Source organism: Misgurnus anguillicaudatus, chromosome 12 (genome assembly GCF_027580225.2).
Source record: "Misgurnus anguillicaudatus chromosome 12, ASM2758022v2, whole genome shotgun sequence".
NCBI classification, from domain to species: domain Eukaryota; kingdom Metazoa; phylum Chordata; class Actinopteri; order Cypriniformes; family Cobitidae; genus Misgurnus; species Misgurnus anguillicaudatus.
In genome coordinates, this window is record NC_073348.2 from 36216059 (window position 1) to 36243166 (window position 27108).

Below are 27108 nucleotides of genomic sequence, written 5' to 3' on the forward strand. Positions count from 1 at the left end.
AGTTAGATGCCTGTGATGTCATAAGCATCAGTTTTTCAGATTGGGCTGTTTTCTGGCTGACATTTCTAAAAGAGGAATTTCTATGATACTGAGATGTTTAGCATGTTTAGCACTTTTTATATGTTTGTGAATGTGGGTAGACTACCATTATTCAACAAAGACAAGGTAAAAATGGTTTTTCATTCTCTGTCCCCTTTAAATGGAATGAGAGATGAGACCCTTATTGGTTTATTGCACACCCAAAACACACCCATTACTCATAACGTTAATTTTTTACACAATATTAAATTGGTGGTCTTCTTCCTCAGCTTACAGTTTTTCCGCTTACAAACTCCACCATGTAAATAGGGAATTCACAGGAAGAAGATGAAGACACAAGATGTTTTACCATATTTATTCATTTAACTGATTCATTTAGCAGGTGTCTTACAAATAAGGAATTACAAGCAATTTACAGTAAAACAAGAGCAAACAATAACCTGAAGTACACAATTTTTACATTATAACCTTCATATTTACATTATTAAGGACATGAGCAAGAGGTAAGAAACACAATCAACAGCACTGACAGAGATTTATGACTCGTGGCTGAAATGCAGCATCTTTAGGACTGTAGCAAAGAACTCCTAAAGACACTGTATATTATTTTTAAATGATTTACACAAGTCCATATGTAAAATGGTATACATTTTACAACAGCATTGCTTGTAACCTTTAACCACAAAGTTATCTAATCATAATTTTATTTAAAAAAATTGTATGGACCAAAAAAAACCCTCTCAGATCCTCAAAGGGAACCTGTCAGAGACGGTATGTTGCTCCAACTTAAATACAATTTCCTACCACTGTATATTAAAACATTTAATTACCACTATCTAAAATGTATATGTATTCGGCCTCAAGCAATATTTGTTGGAACAAAGGGATTTTATCATCCAAGATCTCAAGAAAGCTAAAGTCATACTCCAGAAGCTCTGCCAACTCTCTCTCTATCTGCTGTTGTTGTTGTCGTTGTTTTATTTGTTCTTCTGCTTCTTCATACATTTCTTGAGTAAAGCAACCTCCTCCATTGGCTGCCAGCATCTCATCTATTTTCTCAATTAATGTTTTCACCTGAGATCGGTTTAACAGGTCAGTGTTATCAAAAACAACATATCTACTTCCACAGCTCTGGACAACTCTCCTGAGTTCTTCATGACCATTGTAAACATATTCTTGAATAGTCTGACCTTTGAGCAAATCTCCATGTGTGAAGACCACTATCATGTATTTTGAAGCTTCTTCACCAAAAAGCTCTTGTAGAGCTCGAACTGAATTTTGCTCCTCGGTTGTGAAACGGCCAATTTGGATCACCAGCAGGAACGCATGAGGACCTGGTGCTGACACCTGAATGCATCTCACGATTTCTCTTTTGATGTTGTCTTTCGGTTTCTTAGTGTCCAAGACCCCAGGTGTGTCAATCACATAAATGTTTCTTTGGTAATTTGCTTTTTCTTTTCTGCATTGATGAGTAACAGAGTTTGCAGAAGGCTCTGATTCAAACGCCTTTCTACCGAGAATGGTGTTTCCGACTGCACTTTTCCCAACTCCAGTTTTTCCAATCAGTACAATGCGAAGCGGCTTGCCTACTGTATCAAACACAGCAAAATTGAAATTGAAAAATTCATAAGTAAATAAGATAAAATTTATCTGCTCTTTGCCACTTTGAATGTTTTATTTTACAGAATAGTAGATTAAGGCATAAGAAACCTTGAAAGCGAGTCCTTGGATTCTCTTCTGGGATGTTCTCTGTATGAAACACAGCAAAATATAAAACGGAAACATTCAGAAGTAGATCATATTAAATTACAAATCATACTAATTACCAAACAATCACTTACTTTGTTTTCTTGGACAAAAACAACAACACAGGAGTTTCGGACACTCAGTCATTTTTTCTTCTACAGCAGAACTCGTCGCCTGCCAATGAATTTTTCCTCGACTGTACTACTGCACCAGAGGTTTGTTAGAGATCCACGCCTCTTGTCTATTTCGTGCATTTTACCAAACTAACTTTTAGTTTCAGTTGTACCATCACCATACCTTACATACTATAGGCAGACAGAAAAACAAATAAAGGTTTCCTTCTAACAACTAACTGGAAATTCAACAACACTGAAGTGAACTAATCTTTCCCCCAAAACATTAATAATCTTTCCCTTTACAAGTAAATTTAATCTTAGTTAAATAAAATTTACATCCAGTTGAAATAAAGAAGTCGATCACAGGCATACACTGTCTTAAACTTTATATCCTGATTGGCCCTTTGTCACACCAGGCCCCTAAATCACAAACGCTTTGAGCATGCGAAAATACTTACACTGCAACAAAATTGGGATTATTTTTAATAAATAAAAATCACAAATAATAATCAAAATGTCACAATACAACCCACTTCCTGAAATCATTCAGAGTTGTATTGTTTGAATCGATCCAGCCAGAGGCAGAGCAAACCATTGGGTTATCTGTGAAAGTATGTCTTCCTTCTGAGAAACATAAAGTAAGCTGATCAAAAGAGTTTCCTGTACAGATTATTTATAGCAGTGGGGTGTTTCTGAACCAACTAAAACATAGCTGACTATGTATTGAATTATAATTAGAAATATCACAATAAAAACATGACATGGTTTTATAACAACAGCAGCAGCAAATGTTTAAAAAATAACAGTAAGTGTTACAAAAAAACAACCTTATAAGGTTGCTAAGCAACAAGAAAGCAGGAAGTGTAAAAGCATATTTCAGTAAAAGTGATAACATGCATGAAATTCTGATATCCATATTTTTTCTCTGAATGTCGGTGTTTTGCCTTGAATTTTGTTTATAGTTGAAACACAATAAATCTTGATCAACACAGGATATGTTTACCCTGCTGACATTAGCCCAGACCAGCACTGGTTTCCATTTTGATTTATGTTGTTGTATGATATTACTGGTCTGGCATTGGTTTCGCTTGTGGACAGACAGAGTCATGCTGTTTATCAGTTAAACTTTGAGCAGAAAGTCTTACTTGATAAACTAGATAAATACCTGGCAGGGACAACAGCACACAAACATTCAATACATAGCATGCTGATGACCCTACTGAAAAATCCAGCTAAGACCTGCATAAGCTGGTGAGCTGGTTTTAGCTGGTCTCCAGCTTGGTTTTAGCTGGTTTTGCTGGTGTAGGAAGCTGGTTTTGCTGGTGTAGCAAGCTGGTCTAGCTGTGTTTTGGTCACATTTTAAGCTGGTCTAGCTGGACTTAGCTGGTCATGCTGGAATACCAGCTGGCCCACCAGCATGACCAGCTTTGTCAGGCTGGGAGGACCAGCGTAAACCACTTTAAACCAGCTAAAACCAGCTACCAGCTTATGCTGGTTTTAGCTGGATTTTTCAGTAGGGGAGCAGGAGGATTTTTGCTTGACAAGGCCAGCAGCAAACTTGAAATAAAATAGTTTGGACTTGACCCAGCAAGCATTTTTGGCTAAAACAAGGCTAAATTTGGGCTGTCAGTGAAAGTCTAATAGACGTCTACCATAGCTAAAGAAAAGACAATACATATACATTTAAAACAAATGAAATGTATCTATTTTTACAACCCGCACCGCCCGCGCCCTCGACCATTAAAATAGACATACTAGGCATTTGTAATGTAAATAAAAAGAGGCTTTATTTCAGCCTAAAAGTGCTTGGAAACAAACAGCCATTAGATTACATCGCCCTGTAAACTGGCAACAACATACACGAATGAGCCATAGAAACCAGCATGGTCATTTTAATATAGAGATAGGATAATGATAAACCAGGAGTGTCCAATACGTCGATCGCAAAGGCAATGCCGGTAGATCGCACATAACTTAACTGTGTATTCTCATGCTGCTCCATGCCTCCACAAGAAAATTGCCATTATGAGTAATTGTGAAACACGCAAGTCTTTTTGAGTTGCTGTGCCTTTCTTCTCATGTGTGTTTTTATAAATCTTATGCCTGCCCGCTGCAGCTCAGTCGTGTAAACTTCCGAAATTTACAAGGATGCAATCGCATCGCATTCTTGCCTTCATGCACGAGCTGATGCGAGAGAGCGAGCGAACGAGGAGAGAGAGAGGCAGCGTTGTGCTGATATATGCTTCTGATACTATTGTAATTTTCTTTCTAGTTTGTTTAGCTATTTTAAAACAGTACTCGACATGTGCTCCAGGATTTTTTTAACTCCTCAAGAAAATAGAGTAATGGTGAAAGCCCTAAATCCAATGTAAAGATATATGCGGTATAGTCCACGCATTTAAAGTGTTTTTAGCATGTAGAACTTGTCGGCTTTATCATTTTAAAAGTAGATCACCACACAAAAAAGCAGCATTTGTATTATCTATTCACAAATCCCCTACCTTAATTTCTCCTGCAGATCGTCTTTCATCTTTTAATTCTCCGTTTGTTTTGTTGTTGTGGCTGGCAGCCGGAGCTACTTGGCGCTTCTGTGACTTGGCGCCAAAGGTTTGGGGATATCAAGTTACGTTGCGCAAGTTACGTTGCCACATAAGCCTACGTAATTTAATCTTATCAAAGAACGTAATAAAATGTAAAAATATATATTCCCAAATATTTAATATATATGCTACAGGGAATTAGACGCAACATATCAGTTTTTTAATTTAGTTTTTAATGACCCGCCCCGCATTAAAGTTACAATTTCTTAAACCGCCCCAACCCGACCCGTGGGTTACCCGCGGGTTAAGAGACGACCCACGCATCACTACTTACCATCATTTATTAAAATATCATCTTCATTATTTATCACAATACTTCCATAATATTTTAGAAGTCAACGGTTACGGCAGCTGTGTGTTTATCATCATTTATCAAAATATTGTATTTTGTGTTCTTTAAAATAAAAAAACTCATACAGGTTAAGAACAACATGAGGATGGGAAAATGACGACATCATTTTTATTTTTAGATGAACTATCCCTTTAAACAGTGTACTATTTGAGGGAGCATGCATTTGAGTCCGAAATTATAGTGGACATTGATGAGTCCGAAGAACGAAAGAAATTCTCAAGAAACTCATTATATATTAAATATAAAACTTTTTTAGTTACATTAAGTTTATCCTTTTGGCAAAATATTTTTTAATCCAAAATGACTTATTGTAAGAGTCCACAGGACCAATAAATCACAGGACACAGTGTTTAGAGCAAAAACATTTGGGAGATTTGAGATTGTATTATTTAAGATGTGGCCAAGACATCATTAACAACAATGACAGAAAGAAATCTTTGACAAATCATAGCTGTTGTATAATTCCACACATTTACTGAAAGCACTGTACACTCAAAAAAAAACTGTTTGTTCATTCAACATACTTGAATTAAGGAAAACTTCACAAAATTAGTTTAGGCTTGTACAACAAGAATAAAATAAGTTACTTTAAACAAATATTTTTTTGTTGCACCAAATTAATAAATATATTTTCATTGGTCATAAAAATATCTTGTTCAATAAACTTAGTTCAGTTAAGTCAAACTGTTCCACGCAACTAATTCCGGTCTGTTCAACAAAGACAAAACAAAGTTCATTCAAACAAAAAAGTCTAGTTAAATAAATTGTCAGTTTCTATATCATATTAATTAGCATAAGCACGCGTTAGCATGCTAATGACACATTGGATGAACATGTGAGAAGAGAAATCTTCCAACAGGCAGTTAAAGCCCTCAGTGCTCTTTAAAAGAAGTACGTCACATCCACAACTTAACCACAAGTGCCACTCTTCTGCACGATGATAACCAAACAATTCGTAAAAATATAACACAAACTCTTTTATATCAATAAGATAAACCAACATTAAACACTACAAAGTCTTTCTCTTTACCTAAAAATGCATAAAATAACACTTAATTTAAATAAGCATGCTGGGAAATACAGATTCATGGTCCAGTAAGTAATAGCAACAAAAAACATTCATGTGGTCCCAACATAAAATGATTGAGTTCATGTAATTTTTTTACAATTTAAGCAGATTGAACATTTTAAAAATAGGTTGAGACAAAAAAATGTGTTGTAGGCCTATTAACTTGTTTCATTTAAGTAAATTAGTCAAGGTGCAAAATTTTTTTTTTTTGAGTGTTATTTAAACAATTTAGTAGTAATTGTTTAAAATAGTTAATTGGCATCTTTCGACCCGACCAACCGTGACCTGAATATCATAAAAAATATTTTTGAATGACTCGTAATGACTCATTTCCACTCATTTTGGATTAACCCGTGCATCACTGATAAATACATAAAGTGCATTTTTCACAACATGACATTTTCTGAACCTGCAAACAAATCACAACCCATCTTATTTTCAAATTCAAACAATTCAGATGGATCAAAATCAGTTCAGATTTGTTCAGAGTTCAAGTTTTTTTTTCACATTTTCCACATTATTTGTGTAATTAAAAATATAAAAATAAGTGTTAAATGAATTGAAAATTGATCAAATTATAATCACTCCTTATCATCAAACCCCAAATTTTGGTAAAGGTGCCCAAGTAATATTTGTTGAAACAAACGGACTCTATCTTCAAGGTTCTCGATAAAGCTAAAATCATACTCTAGAAGCTCTGCCAACCCTCTCTCTATCTTCTGTTGTTGAATCAGTTCTTCTGCTTCTTCGTACATTTCTTGAGTAAAGCAATTTCCCCCATTGGCTGCCACCATCTCATCAATTTTCTTTATTAATTCTTTCACCTGGTCTCGATCTTTCATCTTAGTGTTATCAAACACCACATATCTACTTCCACAGCTCTGGATGACTCTTCTAAGGTCTTCGTGACCACTTTGGACATATTGTTTTATTGTTTGACCCTTCAGTGCATCACCATGAGTGAAGACCAATATCATGTATTTTGAAGCTTCTTCTCCAAAGATCTCTTGTAGAGCTCGAACCGAATTTTGCTCCTCGGTTGTGAAACGGCCAATTTGTATCACCAGCAGGAACGCATGAGGACCTGGTGCTGACACCTGGATGCATCTCACGATTTCTTGTTTGATGTCGTCTATCGGTTTACTAGTATCCAAGACTCCAGGCGTGTCAATCACATAAATGTTTCTTTGGTCATTCACCATTTCTTTTCTGCATCTATGAGTAACAGAGTTTGCAGAAGGGGATGAATCAAAAGCCCTTCTACCAAGAATGGTGTTTCCGACTGCACTTTTCCCAACTCCAGTTTTTCCAATCAGTACAATGCGAAGTGGCGTGTCTAGAATATTAAACACAGCAAAGTATACTTAGTAAATCATACTTAATTCAAGTAATGTACAAAAATAATGTTAGAAAACATAAAAATGTATTGAATAAGCCAGTTACCTTGTTTTTTTGCTGCTGAAAAACAGCAAGGAAACAGACGCTTTAAACATTCGCTCATTCTTTCTTCTCTAAGCAGTCAGCTGAACTGCCAATGAATGTTTAGTGTGACTGCATTATTGTATCAGCATTGCTGTGCATGTGATCTCCACCCCTTCCATATTTATTGAACTTGTTTTTACTTTCACTTGATCACCACGCCTGATCATTTCAGGCAAATGCAATGAGAAATGTTTCTCCTAACTACAAGATTGTATTCGTTAACATTCACCCAAATCAGTGTAGTCTGCCAGTATACTGTATCAGCAACTAGTTTTGACCCTTGTGAATGTTTTATGATACTTTTTTACAGTTGAATTACAGTGAATTTTATTATTTACGGTTTATCTGAGTGTTTCCTGGTACATAACATCTATTTAAATTTTAGTTGTTGATTAAGTCACGTATTAATGCTGACACACCACAGACAGATTCTGAAGATATACATATACAGTACATACAATATTAAAGTAAGTTACAGTGATTATGGGAAATTTTGAATCTTGAATGACACATAAAAGGAAGCCATAAAACCAGGAAAAGCTTGTATTTCATAAAAATGTCACGTCACCATATTCTTTATCACAGTCTTGATCTCCACAGTTCACAGTTCATCACCTCAGTAATAACAGATGTACTGCATTATCTACATTGTAAAAAGTGTAAGTTGGATCTACTTAAAAAATACTTCAATTGGTAACACCTAAAAATGTTAGACTTTAATTTTTCCACTTTAAGGGAAAATCTTAATGTGAAAAACCTTTAAAAAACTTTATCAAGTTGAAAACACTTGAATATTTTTAGGTGTTACCAAAGTATTTTTTTAAAGGAACAGTATGTAAGAAATTTATATCAATTAATCATAAAATGGCCCTGATATGTCACTAGACATTAAGAAATCATTTTCATTTCAAATACTTATATCACTCACAACAGTGGTCTGGCCAGGATATTGTCATTTAAAAAGTGGAGTTGCAGCCCTCAACTGATGTTTATGTTGTCATTTTGTGTATTGGCCACCAGTTGTGGTATTGCAGTACCAGTTTTAGCCACAAGTTTTGTGATTGCAATACCAGTTTTGACCACAATCCTACATACTGTTCCTTTAAGTTAATCCAACTTTCACTTTTTATAGTGTAGAGACAATGATTAAATGGGTTAAGTTGTATGAACTGTGGGAATAAGAATGTTTTGCAGACTGGATTGTTGAATCAATAGGCTTTATGCCCAGTTGCACTATTTCCTGAACTTCAGCCAGCTCCTTGTTTCCTGTCTGCCATTATTGGACAAACTGATTAATCCAGGTGTGTCTGATTATTGTTGTTGTTACTACTGAGGTCAGGCACACCTGGATTAATCAGTTTATTTGTGACTACTAAGGTCAGGCACACCTGGATTAATCAGTTTGTCCAATAATGGCAGCCAGGAAACAAAGAGCTGGCTGAAGTTCAGGAAGTAGTGCAGCTGGGCATAAAACCTATTTCCTGACAGCTGTAGTAAAAAAATATATGATTTAAAGATGAACTATGTCAGCATTTCTGTTTAGATGCAATAAATTATGCAGGTGATATGTCAGATTTTGAAATAAGAATCTCGAGATTTGATACTAAGAGGTCAGAATACAGAAAATGCCATGTTCATTACTGTGCAAAGTCTTAGGCTAATTTACACTGATCTATCTGTGCGCCCAGGGACAGGCCAACAATGGGTTAAAAACAATCCAAAATTACAACCCAAGGTGCTGGGCTCATCCCTGTTCGACCAAATGCTGGGTAGAAAAAATCCAGCATTTTTCAACAAAGATAAACACTGTAGCTGTTACCTACATAATAAGTGACTTGACGTGTTTTACAAGACATGGCCAAGCCCATTTTTCTCCTGCATTAAAGACAAGATGATATTCACTTTCATTTACTAAGGATCTATGCTGTCTATAGGGCTGGAGAAAAGTGTCATGATTTTTACTGTGCTCATCAATTATTTGTGAAACCAGAATTCAGCATGTCAAAAAGTAAGGTTTTTTTGTAATATTTTTTGTAAGTTACTTGTATTCTTTCCTTTTCTGTGTTTCAGTATTTTTTAAGAATTTTCTTATAAATTAATTTAATTGATCTCTCTCCATCTTAAGAAAATGGAGCCATAACATTGCATCACATCTGAATTATAATTTTTTTATTTGTTATGGCAGAGGATGCAAATGTCCATCAATCTCGTAAAGACATCACTTTGGTGTTGCTGGGAATAAACAGCGAAGACAAGTGTATGATAGGCAATGCAATCGTCCAAGAAGATTGCTTTGGGGCTGAAACGGAAACGCAAGGGAGGCTGAAACAAGGAGATGATCAATTCATCTTTGTTATCAACACTCCAGATAAATTGGACTGGCTGACCTCAAAACCAAAAGACACCAGAGAAGAACTGAAGCCATCATATGCAGGTCCACGTGTGTTTCTCTTGGTACTGCAGGGGGGCACACAGATAAAAAAAGAAGCAGGGTTGTTCCGCCTAATGAAAGAGAAATTTGGAGAGACAATGGTAGAAAACACAATCATTATGCTGATTAGTGACAGAGAGGAACGCTTTAAAGAGGCTTATGAGCGAGCTGATGAAAACCTCAAAAAACTTCTGGATGAGTGCAGAAATAGAGTTTGTATTCATGATAAAAATAAAGGCATGAAAGATCCTGAGCTGATCAAACAGATTAAGAAGATACTGGATCAAATGCAGAAGCGGGGTCAGGAATCAACCAACACTGCATCTGGTGATGACAAGTAAGAAATATAAGACACACACAAACATTTACCTGTATTGTGACTTTTAAGTGAAACATTTTTGAGAAACAAGACTTTGACCTGAAATTTCCTTCTCTCTCTTTTGTAAAGCTATAACTAAACCTGTAATGTCATTTTACTCCTGTAGCATGAATGAGACAATTGATAAGAATGAACTGATGACGCACACTGATGAAAATAAAGGTAATATTAAAGATTTTACCCTTCCTTCAAGAAAATAACAAATGTGTTAATCATTTTATCTGCCGGTTAAGTCAGAGTACACTACAGTAGTTTACTGTTAACACTCCAAAAATGTTTTTAGCATTTTCTTCCAAACTCCGTGGTTTTTTAAATGTGGTTTTGGTTAGACACTTTAAAGAGATAGATCACCCAAAATTAAAATTACTACAGGGTGGTTTCCCAGACAGGGATTGGCTTAAACCAGGACTAGGCCTTAGTTAAATGAGGTTATTTAAGTCATTTATAAAAGCATACTTTATAAATAAACATTACTGGTGTGCATCTTGAGACACAACACTTGAACTTATAAATTTTAAGATATGTGACCAGTCATGGAAAGTAGGGACACAAGTCGGATCTGGGGCATTTTGAGTTATTCATAGATTGTGAAAGTGCAGATTCTAAGCTTTCCAACGATGTGTAACACATGGAAATCTGATAAGATTTGGAGAAGTTGTGGCCATTTGAATGTAACACATTCAAGAAAGAGAATGCTGAGAAATTTGAGAAAGAAAAAAGTTAACACTTTCCCTTTTCCCTGGCTGGAGAGACAATATGGCTCATTTACATCTCATTTAGCTAAGCCAGACCCCCTGTAAAGCCGTTTTGAGATACAGAGGTTCTACCATCATATGTAGTATTTTATTACAGAAGTCCGAATGACAAAATGCAAAAATAAACAGGACTTTTAACGTTACCTTTGCGGGGATCACAAGTCGAATCCAGTCTGTTTCAGATGTGTGAATCATCCAATGATTTTTGTCCACAAATGCATATAATCCGTGAAATATAGATATATAGTCTATTTCGCATGAACTTCTGGTAATACAATATAATATACAATCTGAGGACTATTTACATCGTAACATGTAAGGGTATATCAGATTACACTCCGGTATTTACGTTCCGTTAAACACATGAACCCGCCTTCAAAGTTTGTATTTAAAATAGATAATCCAAAAACAGCACCGTCGAAAACGTGAAGTCCTTAAGAGATGTTACCAATCGCTCGCTCGTTCCTCCATCAGCCAATGACTTCATGGAAAATATTGATAGACAAAACATGTAGCCAATTATATAAAGAATACAACGATCTCTGTGTAACTTCTGTGTGTTTGGACAAATAACAGTCAGCCGCATCACTGACTTTATGGGGCGCCGCAGTCGGATGACGTCAGAGTACTGCGAGAGCGAGTCGAAATTAAACTACTCCGTAAGATTTCTTAAAGAGCTCTCGCGGTACCCTGACGTCATCCGACCGCGGCGCCCCACAAAGTCAGCGACGCGGCTGACGTATATGCGGTTGACTGTTATTTGTTCCGCCCTAGCTTCTTTTATATTTCTTTTGTTTTGTGCGCCCGAGCTTCATATACAGTCTGGGGAGACGCACGCTATAAGTTTGAAAAAAAAAATAAATAAAACTCAGCAAACATGTCTTAAGGGACAGAGCAGCCACGTCACTACAGTCACGTGACTTCACGCTCGAGCCGGAAAAGAAGACAATGCTGAATAAAGTCGTAATTCTTGCTATTTTTGGACCAAACTGTATTTTCGATGCATCAACACAATTTTACTGACCCACTGATGTCACATGGACTACTTTGATAATGTTTTTATTACCTTTCTGGACATGGAAACCGTACATAGATTTTCAATGGAGGAGACAGAAAGCTCTCGGACTAAATCTAATGTTAAAACATCTTAAACTGTGTTCCGAAGATGAACGGAGGTCTTCCGAGTTTAGAACGACATAATGGTAAGTCATTAATGACATTATTTTCAGTTTTGGGCGAACTATCCTTATTCAGTAGTCACGCTGTTCCCTTTGGGGGCGGAGGCGAAAACACAAGCTTATACAGTATGTAAATATACACACAGACAATGACGCCCCCCGCTGCACGCTAGAATCTCCGGAAAACAAGCCTATTTTAACCGCAAAATGTACGCTTTTAAATATACATACACTGCTATCTCAAACATGGAGAGGCTTCTTCGTGATCTCAACTAACAGATTCTGCAATAAAACGATAATCACAAATTTTGAAAAAAAAAACTTTGTTTCTCATTTTCTCGAAACTTGTGCTGCCGACTTGTGTCCCTGGTTTCCGTGACGGGTCACATATGTCAGAGCAAGTTGTTTTCGATCAAGACAACTATAACATTTAAGTTAGTCTGGGACTAGGCTTAAGCCGACCCTACATAATTTACTCACCCTCAAGTCATCCTTGATGTATATGATTATCTTCTTTCAGACAAACACAGCTGAAGTTATTAAATGTACGGGCTCTTCCAAGCTTTTTAATGGTAGTAAATGGTGTTTCTGATTTGCATCCAATAAATATAGATTATCCTTCACAGAAGTAATTCACATGACTATAGGGGGTTAACAAAGGCCTTTAGAGGGCAATTGATGTTATTTTGTAAGGAAGATATTTAAAACTTAACAAACAAACTATAGCTTTCAGTATCGACCGACGCATATTCACGATAGAGTGCGCTTTCAAGGGAACCCATTTGAACATAAGCTCTGCGTTGGCCTACAAAAATACATCATCCTCGCAGCTCTCTTTTGACCCCATTGCACATCCCTAATAATTCAAATATGTACATAGTATTTTATACTTCAACAATTTGTTATTTATTTCATCACAGTGGGAAATGATTTTCCATCAGCCGGTGAAAACATCACCGTGTTGTTGCTGGGAAAGAACAACGATGACAAATGTCTGATAGGAAACATCATCCTTGGAGACAAACAATTCAAGTCAAAAGACTGCGAGACTAATAAAGGAAAAGTAGCGGATAAAAATGTAATTGTTATCAAAACTCCAGACTCTCTTCATTCAGATCCAGCTGCAGCACACAGTATTCAGGAGATGAACCCATCATTCACAGGTCCTCGTATATTCCTCTTGGTAGTGCAGGAAAATGAAGCCTTTCAAGAAGAAACAATAACCCAGATAAAGGAAAGGTTTGGAGAGAAAATGGTAGAAAACACAATCGTTGTGCTGGTTAGTGACAGAGAGGAAAGTTTTAAAGAGGCATGTGAGCAAGCTGATGAGAACCTCAAATTTTTTTTTAACGAGTTTAAAAAGAAAGTTTGGGTTAAAAAGAATAATGAAAGCATGAAGTATCCTGAGCTGACCAAAAAGCTAATGGAGATATGGGATCAAAAAAAGACGCAGGATCATGAATCAAACAACTCTGGTGATGACAAGTAAGACATGACACACACACACACACACACACACACACACACACACACATTTCCATGATTCATGAGGAATTTCCTTTTCCCTAACCCAACCCCTAACCCTCATAGAAAACGTTATGATAGTTTGGATTTTTTTAAATAAACATGATTTAATTGATTTATAAGCTGTTTTCTTATAGGCAAGGGCATACACACTCCTTGAACATTGGGGGACCAAAACATTTAGGGCTATATGTATTAAACATATCAAATATCGGGGGGGGGGGGCAATTTGGGTGTTTCTAATTACTGGGGAGGACACGTCCCCCTCAATGACTATTGAGGTTACGGCCTTGGTCATGGGGACCAAATTTCTCTCTTTTGTAAAAATAACGGAGACTGTATGTCATTCTACTCTTTTAGCCTGTATGAGGATGTTGATGAAACTTCACTGATAAAGCAGACAGATGTAAACAAAGGTAAATCTTAAAGATTTTGCACTTTATCATCTAAATTTAAGAATGTGAAAAAATGTATCAAAATGTTTATCATTACCTGCTGGAAAGGTCAGTGGTATAAATGGCCTTAACGCTTAAAGGCGGAATGCACAATGTTTGAAAAATGCTTGGAAAAAACAGTCGGGCCGACTACCAAAACACACTTGTAGCCGATCAGCAATAAGGTGCGTGTCTACTAACCGACATCCGTGCCTGGGTTGCATGTGTGTGGCGCGGGTCTATCAACAGAAGGTCCAGATTCTATTCGGGTAAAGGCATGTATGTTTAGGTGATTTCAAATATCAACATTGGCTTTCAAATGTGCACTACGCCTTTAAGCCAAATGTATACTTCTGCATCAATTGTATGCCATAGGCTACACAGAAAGGCGGTGGTTAGCCTAACCGGAGGTACCGTGTAGCCTGACTAAAAGCTCTCTAAAAATTTAGCAACGCGTCAGATCTATTGCAGGCTGCAAGGGCTGTGATTGGTCTGCTAGAACCCCTCCCGTCAGATAAAAATGAACGCATTTCGATATTCGGTGCCGTGAAGACAGAAATATTATAACAGTGCCTATAACAGTTATATACGCTGCTGTCGCATTATTTGAGCTGTTTCTGGATAAACAGCGAGTCGTGTTGATAGATTTTAGGGGAATCTTCTCTATGTGAAGTTTAAAATGAATTTGCGCTTAAGGTATGTGACAAAAACACTCACACATTGCTGTTAGTGCAGTACCATAGATGTGATTGTTATGAGCTTAATTGCATTATTTTTTTATCAAAATATTGTGTTTACATGAGGTAAAGTATTATCACAATATTACCAAAATCCCATTATAATCGCATTACCAGGGTGCATGTAAATGTGGTTATGATGCAGAAGTATAAATCTATAATACACAGATATATGAATCGCACTTTTTCTGTTATACAACATTTAAGTTTAGGTTAACCATTAGCCATTCCAGCAATGTGCAGCTGTTATTTTTTGTCACAGTGGGTATGAAATATGCAACCACATAGGTGTGTTTACCCCAGGCTTATGTGTTAGGAATTAAGAGAATGTTATGATGTTAAGCTCTTCATCAAATTGCATCTTTCACATCACTTTCAACAAAGTTGCTCTTAATCCCGGATCTGTGCTGCTAGATCAAAGGTTGCCGGATTAATGTACAACAGGGTGGCAAGTAAAATAATTTCAAGGGAAACATTCACTACAATAAATATGTGAATTGTAATCATGTCCTGCAGTGTTCTATAAATGTCCTAGGAACCTTAGTGACAAAAATACAGAAAGTTTCTCTGATTTTAACACATTGAAAAACATTTTTCATCACAGGGGAAAATGTTCGAGCACCTTCAGGTCAATACATGACTGTGGTGTTGCTGGGAAAGAACAACAAATGCAAATGTCTCATAGGAAACATCATCCTTGAAACAGAGCCATTTCGTCAAGAAATCATCAAATGTGAGATAAATATGGGGAAAGTAGAAGATGAGAATGTTGTCATCATCAAAGCTCCATACCCTTTCGACTCAGATCCAATAACAGACAGCATAGAGCTGTTGAAGCCATCATACACAGGATCTCATGTATTCCTCCTGGTATTGAAAGAAACTAAGGCGTCTTTAAAAGAATTAGAGATGTTTAACCAGTTGAAGCAGAGGTTTGGAGAACAAATGGTGGAAAACACAATTGTGTTGTGTAACACTGAAATAAAGCTGTCTGCAAGTTTAAAGGAAATAACTTTTAAAAATGACTCTCATAAACAGCTTCTAGATGAGTGTGGAAACAGAGTTTGCTTTTATAACAAACAGACAACAAAAGGTGAACTGGTCAAACTTTTAAAGTACCACATAAAGGAAATTATGGAGAAGAATCAGGTTTCTCAATCTGCACAAGGTGACACAAGGTAGGAGATATAGTGTATAGTTGTTATCAACAGGAATTAAACAAATATATAATATAATATAAATATTTCTAATTTACTCTTTTGCTTCCTGTAGGACATACAGTAATATTTCTTATGTAAATATTCCTGAAGAGCCAATTCAAACACAAAACATATCAGGTAATTTATTTAAAAAAAAAACTATTTTAAAGAAAATGTAATTTTGAAATAACAAATTTAATCATGACGTCTTAGCTAAAGAACCATTGTTTTATCAATGTTGTGCACAGTTTATCAGCAGCCGGCAGCAATGACTGTTATGGACAGCAGCTTCATGAACATTGTGCTGTTGGGACAGACAGGAAGTGGAAAGAGCGCAACAGGAAACACCATCCTGGGACAGCAACAGTTTGAGTCTCGTGCCAGTTCTGTGCCGACAACAAAGTCTTGCGATATAAAAGAAGAAACAGTCTGTCACATGAAGATCAGGCTCATAGACACTCCAGATTTCTTTAATGAAGATCTTAAGAATCAAGACGAACAGTTACGCGTTTGCAAAGAGCTCATTCAGCACAGGCCTGTTGTGTATTTGCTGGTTATGCATCTCGGTCGTTTTACAGATGGAGAGAGAGAGGTTCTGCCACGCTTGAAGAAAGAGTTTGGTGAGGACGTGACTTCAAAAACTGTGATTCTTTTCACCGGTAAAGAGAAATTGCAGGATAAAACTTTGGCAGACTATATCACTGGAAGTGATCAGGAACTTCAACAGCTGATCGGAACCTGTGGCTCAAGATGTGTTGCATTTGACAACAGCAAGAAAAACCATCAACAAGTGAAGGAACTTATTGACATCATTGTGAAAATGCAGACAGATGGAAACATTCCTGGGATGATGCCACAACATCCTAACATTAAACCAATCAACATCCCACAAAAGATAAAGGATGCAGAATGCAGAATCTTGTAAAGACAAAATGTGTGTGGATGTTAAATTACTCAATCCTTTCCCATCTGTTACACACCTGCATGCATTAAATGAATATAATATAATGATAAATGTATTCATGTCAGTTTTAGGTCTGCTAATAGTTGTGCTACAGATAAACCATACATGTTACCCCTTAATATTTACTGTACATTTCTCTGGGAATAAAAGATAAAGTGGTTATTAAACTTTGAATCTTCAATTGCCCTTACATTTAAAAGATTCAAATAAAAATAATTTGTAAACTTGCATTACCTGATCAATTAAAGTCAGGGCCACTAAATCCTGACCATTTTAGTTTTTTCTTAAGACATTTACTCTCAGTGCTAGGAAAGATCTTCTTATAAACAATATTGAAATATATTCTGAAAAATATAAAACACTACCCTGCTAAAAAGTTCAGCTAAGACCAACATAAGCTGGTAGCTGGTTTTAGCTGGTTTAAGGTGGCAGTAGCTGGTTTGAGCTGGTCGTCCCAGCCTGGCAAAGTCCAGCTAGAGAACAGCTTAAAAAGTGATCAAAATACAGCTAGACCAGCTTGATTCATCAGCAAAACCAAGCTGGGAGACCAGCTAAAACCAACTCACCATCATATGCTGGTCCTAGCTGGATTTTTATAGGGTAATTTAAAACTTTTATATTTTCTTTAACCAAGCTGCAAATACCGATACTCACTAAAAACAGTTGGGTTAAAAATAACCCAATAAATAACCCAATGGTGGGTTATTATAGCACCGACCCATTGTTGGGTTATTTTAACCCAATGCATTGGGTAGAAAGTTTTACCCAATTAGTTGGGTTATGAAATAACCAATTTGTTGGGTTATTTTTTGCAATGCTGTTTTAACCCCATTATTATTATTATTATTATTTAATATTTATTACTATTATTTGCTTTATAAATAAATAATACAAAACTTACAAATACATGTATAATGCTTTATTTCCATTTAGTCATTTGCACCTGCACTTAAATGTATAAATACATACATGTATAGAAGCATAAATACATACATACACACATACATATATACATACATAAATATACAAAAACATATGAACAGAACAAATACTCCATCTTATCCAAGTAAAAACTGCTTAAAAGGATAGTTCACACATTTGTCATCATTTTCATCCTCTCACCTGTATAAAAGTCTTAACTTGATGACCACAAGGGAAGATATTTCAAAGAATGTTTGGGATCAAGCTGGTCATGGGCCCCATTCACTTTCATAGTATTCTTTTTTTCCTACTGTGGCAGTCAATGGGGCTCATGGTCTGCTTGGTTTCAGACATTCCTTTGTGGTCATCAGAACAAAGAAATGTATACAGGTTTGTAACAACAGGAGAGGAAGAAAATTATGACAATTTTTATTTTGGGGGGAACTATCCCCTTAAGCAGGTGGCAGTGTGTTAAGGAAACATTACCTGGTACAAAATGTATTGTGTGTTACAGAAACTACCTAACAGTAGTGAAAGGCTTGGGAATATTAAAGCATGTGTCAACTGCTGGTCTTGCTCCTGGGCCATGCCTCCCCACAATAACAAAGACTTGTGATTAGTCGAATTCATCCCATAGCAGGACATGGGGTCTTCATCATACCTCCTCCTCCAAATACTGAATTATGTTTGTTTTCTGACCTTAAGACAGAATTTTCACAATGTAAATATGCACACATAAACAGGATAAAAAAAACAAGTGTCATAAATGATACTTACAGGTTGAAAATTAATAAACGCTTGCTTTGCCTATTGGTACTGTAGGAAGGCTGAACCATCTTTCTGGCCATTTTGTAGGGTTTTTAATGCAACATCTCCAAGAATGTCTACATTTAAAGAAAATAATAATGTATTAAATCTCAAAGCAAACACATCTGGCACGCTGAATAAAAACTCTACTTTGACAGTAGATGGCGCTGAATTGCAAATTCAACCGTTACCGGGGTAACCGTAAACAGTAATAGACGTGCAGGATTAAACAGCGCTTTATCAGGGGATTATACTGAGGTAAAACGACAATAAAATGCCATCGAGTCATTTCTTAATACATTTCCATTCAGAAGCACATTTATTTTACAGCTCTGTTTCTATAACAGACCGGCTAAAAAAATATTTGGAGGAAAAAACAGCCGGTTGCATCCCTTACAAAAGTTAAAAACGGTTTTTACTACACTTTAAACAAAAAAGCATTGTCTGTTAGAAGCCATGGTTAAAGCAATATGGCAATACGTCATGAAACTAACGTTATACTACTAAAAAAAGACATGATTCATTTTCGTAAGGAATCATGCTGTTTGTGCTGTTTAGTATTAAAATAATTTGCGTGTTGGCATCGGTAACACTAACAGTTAATTAATGGAACAGATGTAACAAAAACTAGACAACAGCGTTTTTGTACAAGTATTTGTAGAAAACATGGCTGATAGTTTACTATGTGTTAGAGCTTAAAGACACTTTGTAGCAAATAAAACATTACACAGAGATATATATTTTAAAACGTACCTCTCGTGTCTGTCCGCACTCAGCAGTGGCACCTGTTGACCATTGAAATTCAAAATGCGTGACGTGAGCCCGATTTTAACCCATCGGTCTGGGTTGTTATAGAAATAACCCAATAAAAGCTACGAATAACCCAACACAACAACCCAATATCTTTAACCCACCTGTTGGGTAAAACAAATAACCCAACGGTTTTTAGAGTGTAGCCTTCAACAATAGTAATTTCGGTTCATTGGCCCCCTCTAGTGGCAAAGCATGAAATATTAAATCCAAACTACACAACTAAACACAAAATTATTTTGTAAGGTTAAATTAAGCACAGTTAAAACTCACAGCAAATAAATGAATAAATGCAAGTATTGCGCTTTGAGGCCTAAATTTCTAAATCAATCCTGAGCAGGCACAGCTCTAGAGACGCGGAAGAGAAGACAATGCTCGAATAAAGTCATAATTTTTGGACCAAAATGTATTTTTGATACTTCAACAAATTCTAACTGACCCACTAATGTCACATGGACTACTTTGATGATGTTTTTAATTGCCTTTCTGGACATGGACAGTATACCACACAAAGATTTTCAATGTAGGGTCAGAAAGCTCTCGGGCTTAGTCTAAAACATCTTAAACTGTGTTTTTTAAAGATGAACGGAGGTCTTACCCTCATGTCGTTCCAAACTTGTGAGTCATTAAAGGATTAGTCCATTTTCTTAAAAGAAAAATCCTGATAATTTACTCCCCACCATGTCATCCAAAATGTTGATGTCTTTCTGTGTTCAGTCGAGAAGAAATTATGTTTTTTGAAGAAAACATTGCAGGATTTTTCTAATTTTAATGGACTTTAATAGAGCCCAACATTTAATACTTAACTCAACACTTAACAGTTTTTTTCAACGGAGTTTCAAAGGACTATAAACAATCCCAAACGAGGCATTAAGGGTCTTATCTAGCAAAACGATTGTCATTTTTGACAATAAAAATGACAAATATACACTTTTAAAGCATAACTTCTCGTTTAGATCCGGTCGTGATGCGCCAGCGTGACCCGACGCAATACGTCATGACGTCAAGAGGTCACAGAAGACGAACGCGAAACTCCACCTCAGTGTTTACAAGTGTTGAGAAAGAGGACCGTTCCTACGTTGTTGTATGTCAACTGATACTAATTAATGTCTTTGTGTCAGTTTATTGTTTAAAATGGTCCGCAAATGTGCATTTTATATATGTAACATGTGACCTCCCTACATCACTACACATTTACGTTAGGTCGCGCTGGACCGGACCTAGACGAAAAGTTGTGGTTTAAAAGTACATATTTTTTATTTTTCTTGTCAAAAATGACAATCGTTTTGCTAGATAAGACCCTTATGCCTCGTTTGGGATTGTTTATAGTCCTTTGAAACTCCGTTGAAAAAACTGTTAAGTGTTGAGTTAAGTATTAAATGTTGGGCTCTATTAAAGTTCATTAAAATGAGAAAAACCCTGCAATGTTTTCCTCAAAAAACATAATTTCTTCTCGACTGAACAAAGAAAGACATCAACATTTTGGATGACATGGTGGTGAATAAAGTATCTGGATTTTTCTTTTAAGAAAATGGACTAATTCTTTAATGACATTATTTTTTAATTTTTGGGTGAACTATCCCAGTATCACCCTGTATCATTTCATTTAATTTTTTACCATAGTATGTAAACTACGCTTTGAGTTTAACTCACTTTGTTAACACACTGTTAACTCACTTTGTGTTTGCTGCGCTCATTTGTTTTGAGTTTTCCTCAAGAGGCAGCGCAGCCTGGTTAGCGTAATTACATTATGCACTTAACGTCGCAATTGAGACTAACAGAATCATTATTACGTTTTGGTGATTGTTGTTGGCATTTTAATCAAGCAAGGCTACTTGTCCAGTCGGGAAAGTAAAATTCTCTTTCACTTGGCCTTTTAAAAAATCCACTTGTCCCTGATAAGCGGACAAGCGTTGATTTTGAGACCTGCAATGTGTGTTTAGACTGCTTCAGTAGGCTAGGTCCAATCTTTACGACATGTTTTGTCCATTTAATTCATAATTAATGATATTATGCATTGCAGTGAGGTTGATCTCATTTGTGCCCCCCTAAAAAATAAAATGCTGTCCGTGAATTTGTGTCTGGTGCTGGGTTTGATCCTAAATAGTATTTGAAATTAGAATTAGTGTCCCAAATCTGAAACCCCATTGAGTTTTTGGTCATGTGCTAAGAGAGATTTTCTGTTACATAAAATAATATTTAATTTACACACCTTTGTTGCCATTTTAATCCTCATTCGTTTATAATAAAGTGGGAACTGCAGCATTTAAAACTAAATGCCACCATCTAGTGTACTGGATGAATTCATTTTATAAATCTAAAAAGATTCTGGGATTTTGCCAAAACATTTGGGGCTTGAGCCCCTGACCATCAGTATATTTACACACAGCCAAATATAAAAAGAAGAGTTTCTTGTAACTACTCTAGTGACGCAACTGGAATTTCAACATCCTGGTCGCTCTTTGATGCTAAAACTGATGTGAACTATTTATTCCCCTCACAGTGTTTTTTATCATCGTCATGATTGTAAAAAGAATTTCCTGTATAGATTGAAGATTTTCCTAAAGGTGGATAACAAAGAATTTTCCAAGTTAGTAGTGAACACACACAATGCAAGTCATGAAACACCCGCAGCAGTAAGCATCACTGAAGTGTCTAAAAGCATAGATATGTATATAGGCTAGATGTCTCACCTGCACTGCTGGCCAATTGAGTGGAACGTCCGCATTTTGGGCGGTCATCTTACCACAGAGCGCTCGCTCACTCATAGCATTGAGTTTTAATGGTGCAGGTATATTTAAATGAACATAACTTGCTTAATTTTTTACAGATTTTCAAACGGTTTGGTTTGAAATTTTTACATTATTACCTTCAAAAAAATTCATTATCACACTCTAAAATGTAAATGTATTTCGGCCTCAAGCAATATTTGTTGGAACAAAGGAATTCTATCATCCAATATCCTAAAAAACCTAAAATCATACTCCAGAAGCTCTGCCAACTCTCTTTCTATCTGCTGTTGTTGTTGTTGTTGTTTTATCAGTTCTTCTGCTTTTTCATACATTTCTTGAGTAAAGCAACCTCCTCCATTGCCTGCCACCATCTCATCGATTTTCTCGATTAATATTTCCACCTGTGATCGATTTATTATGTTATTGTTATCAAAAACAACATATCTACTTCCACAGTTCTGGATGACTCTCCTGAGTTCTTCATGACCATTGTGAACATATTTTTGAATGGTTTGATCTCTGAGCAAATCTCCATGAGTGAAGACCACTATCATGTATTCTCCAAAAAGCTCTTGTAGAGCTCGAACAGAATTTTGCTCCTCGGGTGTAAAACGGCCAATTTGGATCACCAGCAGGAACACATGAGGACCTGCTGCTGACACCTGAATGCATCTCATGATTTCTCTTTTGATGTCGTCTGGTGGTTTGTTGGTGTCCAAGACTCCAGGCGTATCAATCACATAAATGCTTCTTTGGCAATTCGCTTTTTCTTTTCTGCATTGATGAGTAACAGAGTTTGCAGAAGGAGATGATTCAAACGCCTTTCTACCGAGAATGGTGTTTCTGACTGCACTTTTCCCAACTCCAGTTTTTCCAATCAGTACAATGCGAAGCAGCTTGTCTACTGTATCAAACACAGCAAAATTCAAATTTAAATATTCACAAGTAAATCAGACAAAATTAATTTGATGTTCAAAAATAACGTTGCCACTTTGAATGTTTTATTTTTTCAAATATAATAGTGGATTAAGGCATAAGAAACCTTGAAAGCGAGTCCTTGGATTCTCTTTTGGGACGTTCTCTGTATTAAACACAGCAAAATATAAAATTGAAACATTCAGAAGTAGATCATACTAAATTACAAATCATACTAATTACCAAACAATCACTTACTTTGTTTCCTTGGACAACAACAACACAGGAGCTTCGGACACTCAGTCATTTTTTTCTGCAGCAGTATGCGTCGCCTGCCACAAAATTTTTCCTCGACTGTACTACCAGAGGTTTGTTCGAGATCCACGCCTCTTGTCTATTTTGTGCATTTTACTAAACTTTTACTTTCAATTTTACCAACACCATACCTTACATGCCGTAGGCAGACAGATAAACTTTTAATTAACTGGAAATTCAGCATCACTGAAGTGAACTAATCTTTCCTCGGAAGCATTTATAATCTTTCCCTTTACAAGTAAATTAAATCACAATTGAATACAATTTCAATTCAAATGTAGAAGTCCATCACAAGCATACAGTGACCTACACTGTAGATAATGTATTGGCCCTTTGTCACACTAGGCCCCCTCTAATGGTCCTCGTTTCCTGTTTACACTTGGGGTCTATATGACCCCAAAATTGAAAGCATAATTGTAAGAAATATATACATTTTCAATAATAGAAATAATTTATCTATAATTTTGTTGACTTCTCATCTATACAATAAAGCTGTGTTTTGAGAGATTTGAAGTACTTTTTGTATCCATTTACCACAAAAATCCTCAACTTCACCATTAGCTTGCATGTGAAATATAGATTTTTTTTATGAATAAATTCACTTAAATGATTATCTAAAATTAATTTAAATTGTTTCTGGATATTGATCTAGGAGTTAGGTATAGAAGTCCACCTTTTGCTGGTAAGAGATAAACCTATAGGAATTACCGTTTAAAAAAGAAATCGCTTTGACCAGCAGAGCGCCATAGAAAGCCATTTGTTTTACTGGATATGAGCAACTGCTCACATCACTACTTTAGTGATAAATTTTGTGAATTTATGTTTATAAGAAACAACTTGGCAAGTTTAACCCACAAGAGAAACAGCAACTTGTTGTATGTTTAGAGATGACCAGCAGTGAATAAATAGTGACTAATTTTGCAGTTCGAGTTTAAATCACTCCTCGACTTGGTCCATCTTTGTTCTCACAATCGCAAACGGAAATACCTATGACGCAGTTTTTTACATGACGGAAGTGGTTCTAGTAGACTACGCAGGCTACACATCAGGCTACGCAGAGGCTACGGATAGCCTACAGCGTAGATGCACGACTATAAATTGGACTCAAGTGTTACTGTGTCTTTGTGTGCACATGTGTGTGCGCGTGTGTTAAAAAACAACACATTCATGTGGATTCTGGGACAACACACAACTTGTGATTAATTTGAACACAAAATCGACAAAAAATGACACCTGATTTGTGTGAGAATTACACATAATGTGTTAAAGGCATTACACAAAAAGATGTGTAAAAATTAACACATCCTTTTTTTAGATTGTACAGGTAATTTACAGCACTGGGGTGTTTCTGAACCAACTAAAACATAGCTGACTATGCTTTGAATTATAATTAGAAATATCACACATAAAACATGACAAGAACATGGTGGTTCTATACAACAGCAGCAAATGGATTACAGTAAGTGTTACAAAAGAACAATCTTATAAGGTTTCTAAGCAACAAGAAAGCAGGAAGTGTAAAGAGTACACAGTACAATAAAAGCGATAACATGCATGACATTCTGATATCCATAGTTTTTTGCTGAATGTTGGTGTTTTGCCTTGAATTTTTTGTATAGTTGAAACACAATAAATCTTGATCAACACAGGATCTGTTTACCCTGCTGACATCAGCCCAGACCAGCACTGGTTTCCATTCTGGTTTATGCTGCTGTGTGATTTGTACTGTATTGGTGGTCTGGCATTGGTTTTGCTTGTGGACAGACAGAGTCATGCTGCTAATCAGTTAAACTACGAGCAGAAAGTCTTACTTGTTTAACTAGATAAAATACCTGGCAGGGACACCAGCGCACAAGCATTCAATACATGGCATATGCACTTAAAACATGCCCTAAAAGTATGTACTGTTTTTCCTATTGAAAAGCCCATACATTTTAGGGTGTAGAAAAAGAGGGTGCACTTACTGTGACATACTAATGCATAATAAAAGCGATATTAAGTGTAAAACTCACAGCTAGCGACTATTTTTCCACTGAAGCTTGCACCAAAAGAAATCCTCAAATGCTTTTTGTTATTTTAAATTTAAAACGTTTCAGTTACATTAAAATGTATTATTTTGGCAAAGTATCTGATCCTAAATGACTTTTATTGTAAGAGTCCACAGGACACAGTGTTGAGTTTAGACACACACATTTGGGACATTTGATATTATATTATTTAAGATGTGACCAAGACAACACCAATGACAGAGAGAAATCTTTTTCACATGTTCCACATTATTTCAAAGTGTTAAATGAAACTTAATGAAATTATTATGACTCCTGATCATCAAACGCCATATTTTGATACAATTCTCCACGCAAGATTTGTTGAAACAAACGTATTCTATGTTCAAGGTTCTGGAGAAAGCTAAAGTCATACTCCAGACGCTCTGCCTCCTGTCTCTGTATCTGCAGTTGTAGTTGTCGTTGTTTTATCAGTTTTTCTGCTTCTTCATACATTTCTTGAGTAAAGCAACTTCCTCCATTGGCTGCCACCATGTCATCAATTTTCTCAATTAATTTTTTCACCTTGTCTTGATTTTTCAACTTAGTGTTATCAAAAACAACATATCTACTTCCACAGCTCTGGATGACTTTTCGGAGTTCACCATGGCCTTTTTGGACATAGTCTTGGATTGTCTGACCTTTAAGCGAATCTCCATGAGTGAAGACCACTATCATGTATTTTGAAGCTTCTTCTCCAAACAGCTCTTGTAGAGCTCGAACAGAATTTTTCTCCTCGGTTGTGAAACGGCCAACTTGGATCACCAACAAGAATGCATGAGGACCTGGTGCTGACACCTGAATGCATCTCACGATTTCTCTTTTGATGTCATCTTTTGGTTCACTGGTGTCCATGACTCCAGGCGTATCAATCACATAAATTTCTCTTTGGTCATTCACCTTTTCTTTTCTGCATGTATGAGTAACAGAGTTTGCAGAAGGCTCTGATTCAAACGCCTTTCTACCGAGAATAGTGTTTCCGACTGCACTTTTCCCAACTCCAGTTTTTCCAATCAGTACAATGCGAAGTGGCGTGCCTACTGTATCAAACACAGTAAAGTATATTTTGTAATAATTCAAGTAATGTACATAAATAATGTTATGAAAATGTATTGAATAAGCCAGTTACCTTGTTTCTTCGCTGAAGAAAAACAGCAGGGACACAGACACTTTAAACATTTGCTCATTCTTCCTTCTCTAAGAAGTCAGCAAACTGCCACTGAATGTTTAGTGTGACTGCATTATTGTACCAGCATTGTGGTGCAAGTGATCCCCACCCCTTCCATATTGCTTTTACTGTTACTTGATCACATAATCAGTTTCAGGAAAATACAGTGAGAAATGTTTATCAGCACAACAAGATTGTATTAGTTAATATTTACCTAAATCAGTGTAGCCTGCCAGTATATCAGCAAATACCTTCGACCCTCGTGAATGTTTTGTGATACTTTATAACAGTTGAATTACAGCAAATTTTATTAGTTACGGTTTATCTATTTACGTTTTTCCTGGTTCATACCCAGAGGTAGAAAGTAACGAATTACATTTACGTCACTGT

The 27108-nt window shown here is 36.2% G+C and overlaps 5 protein-coding genes across 5 annotated transcripts; 1 reads left to right on the forward strand and 4 right to left on the reverse strand.

The window, feature by feature from the left end:
- Positions 1 to 423: 423 nt before the first annotated feature.
- On the reverse strand, positions 424 to 2621 carry LOC129446342 (GTPase IMAP family member 7-like). The gene is made up of 3 exons (XM_055207289.2): positions 1881 to 2621; positions 1750 to 1788; positions 424 to 1628 (listed from the first exon to the last, which is right to left on the reverse strand). The coding sequence occupies exons 1-3, from the start codon at positions 1930 to 1932 to the stop codon at positions 862 to 864; spliced, it is 858 nt and encodes a 285-aa protein (XP_055063264.2). The 5' UTR covers positions 1933 to 2621; the 3' UTR covers positions 424 to 861.
- Positions 2622 to 5193: 2572 nt separating this feature from the next.
- Positions 5194 to 7642, reverse strand: LOC129445868 (GTPase IMAP family member 9-like). The gene is made up of 2 exons (XM_055206865.2): positions 7366 to 7642; positions 5194 to 7258 (listed from the first exon to the last, which is right to left on the reverse strand). Exons 1-2 carry the CDS (start codon positions 7421 to 7423, stop codon positions 6504 to 6506), a joined length of 813 nt encoding a protein of 270 aa, XP_055062840.2. The 5' UTR covers positions 7424 to 7642; the 3' UTR covers positions 5194 to 6503.
- A 1686-nt stretch (positions 7643 to 9328) lies between these two features.
- Positions 9329 to 17255, forward strand: LOC129445872 (GTPase IMAP family member 8). The gene is made up of 8 exons (XM_073874490.1): positions 9329 to 9412; positions 9590 to 10172; positions 10321 to 10376; positions 13068 to 13632; positions 14032 to 14087; positions 15447 to 16020; positions 16115 to 16179; positions 16290 to 17255. The coding sequence occupies exons 1-8, from the start codon at positions 9403 to 9405 to the stop codon at positions 16964 to 16966; spliced, it is 2586 nt and encodes an 861-aa protein (XP_073730591.1). The 5' UTR covers positions 9329 to 9402; the 3' UTR covers positions 16967 to 17255.
- Positions 17256 to 22430: 5175 nt separating this feature from the next.
- Positions 22431 to 23497, reverse strand: LOC129446227 (GTPase IMAP family member 9-like). The gene is made up of 2 exons (XM_073873743.1): positions 23449 to 23497; positions 22431 to 23179 (listed from the first exon to the last, which is right to left on the reverse strand). The coding sequence occupies exons 1-2, from the start codon at positions 23495 to 23497 to the stop codon at positions 22431 to 22433; spliced, it is 798 nt and encodes a 265-aa protein (XP_073729844.1).
- Positions 23498 to 25632: 2135 nt separating this feature from the next.
- On the reverse strand, positions 25633 to 26856 carry LOC129447419 (GTPase IMAP family member 9). Its single transcript, XM_055209154.2, has 2 exons — positions 26680 to 26856; positions 25633 to 26590 (listed from the first exon to the last, which is right to left on the reverse strand). The coding sequence occupies exons 1-2, from the start codon at positions 26735 to 26737 to the stop codon at positions 25818 to 25820; spliced, it is 831 nt and encodes a 276-aa protein (XP_055065129.2). The 5' UTR covers positions 26738 to 26856; the 3' UTR covers positions 25633 to 25817.
- Positions 26857 to 27108: the final 252 nt, after the last annotated feature.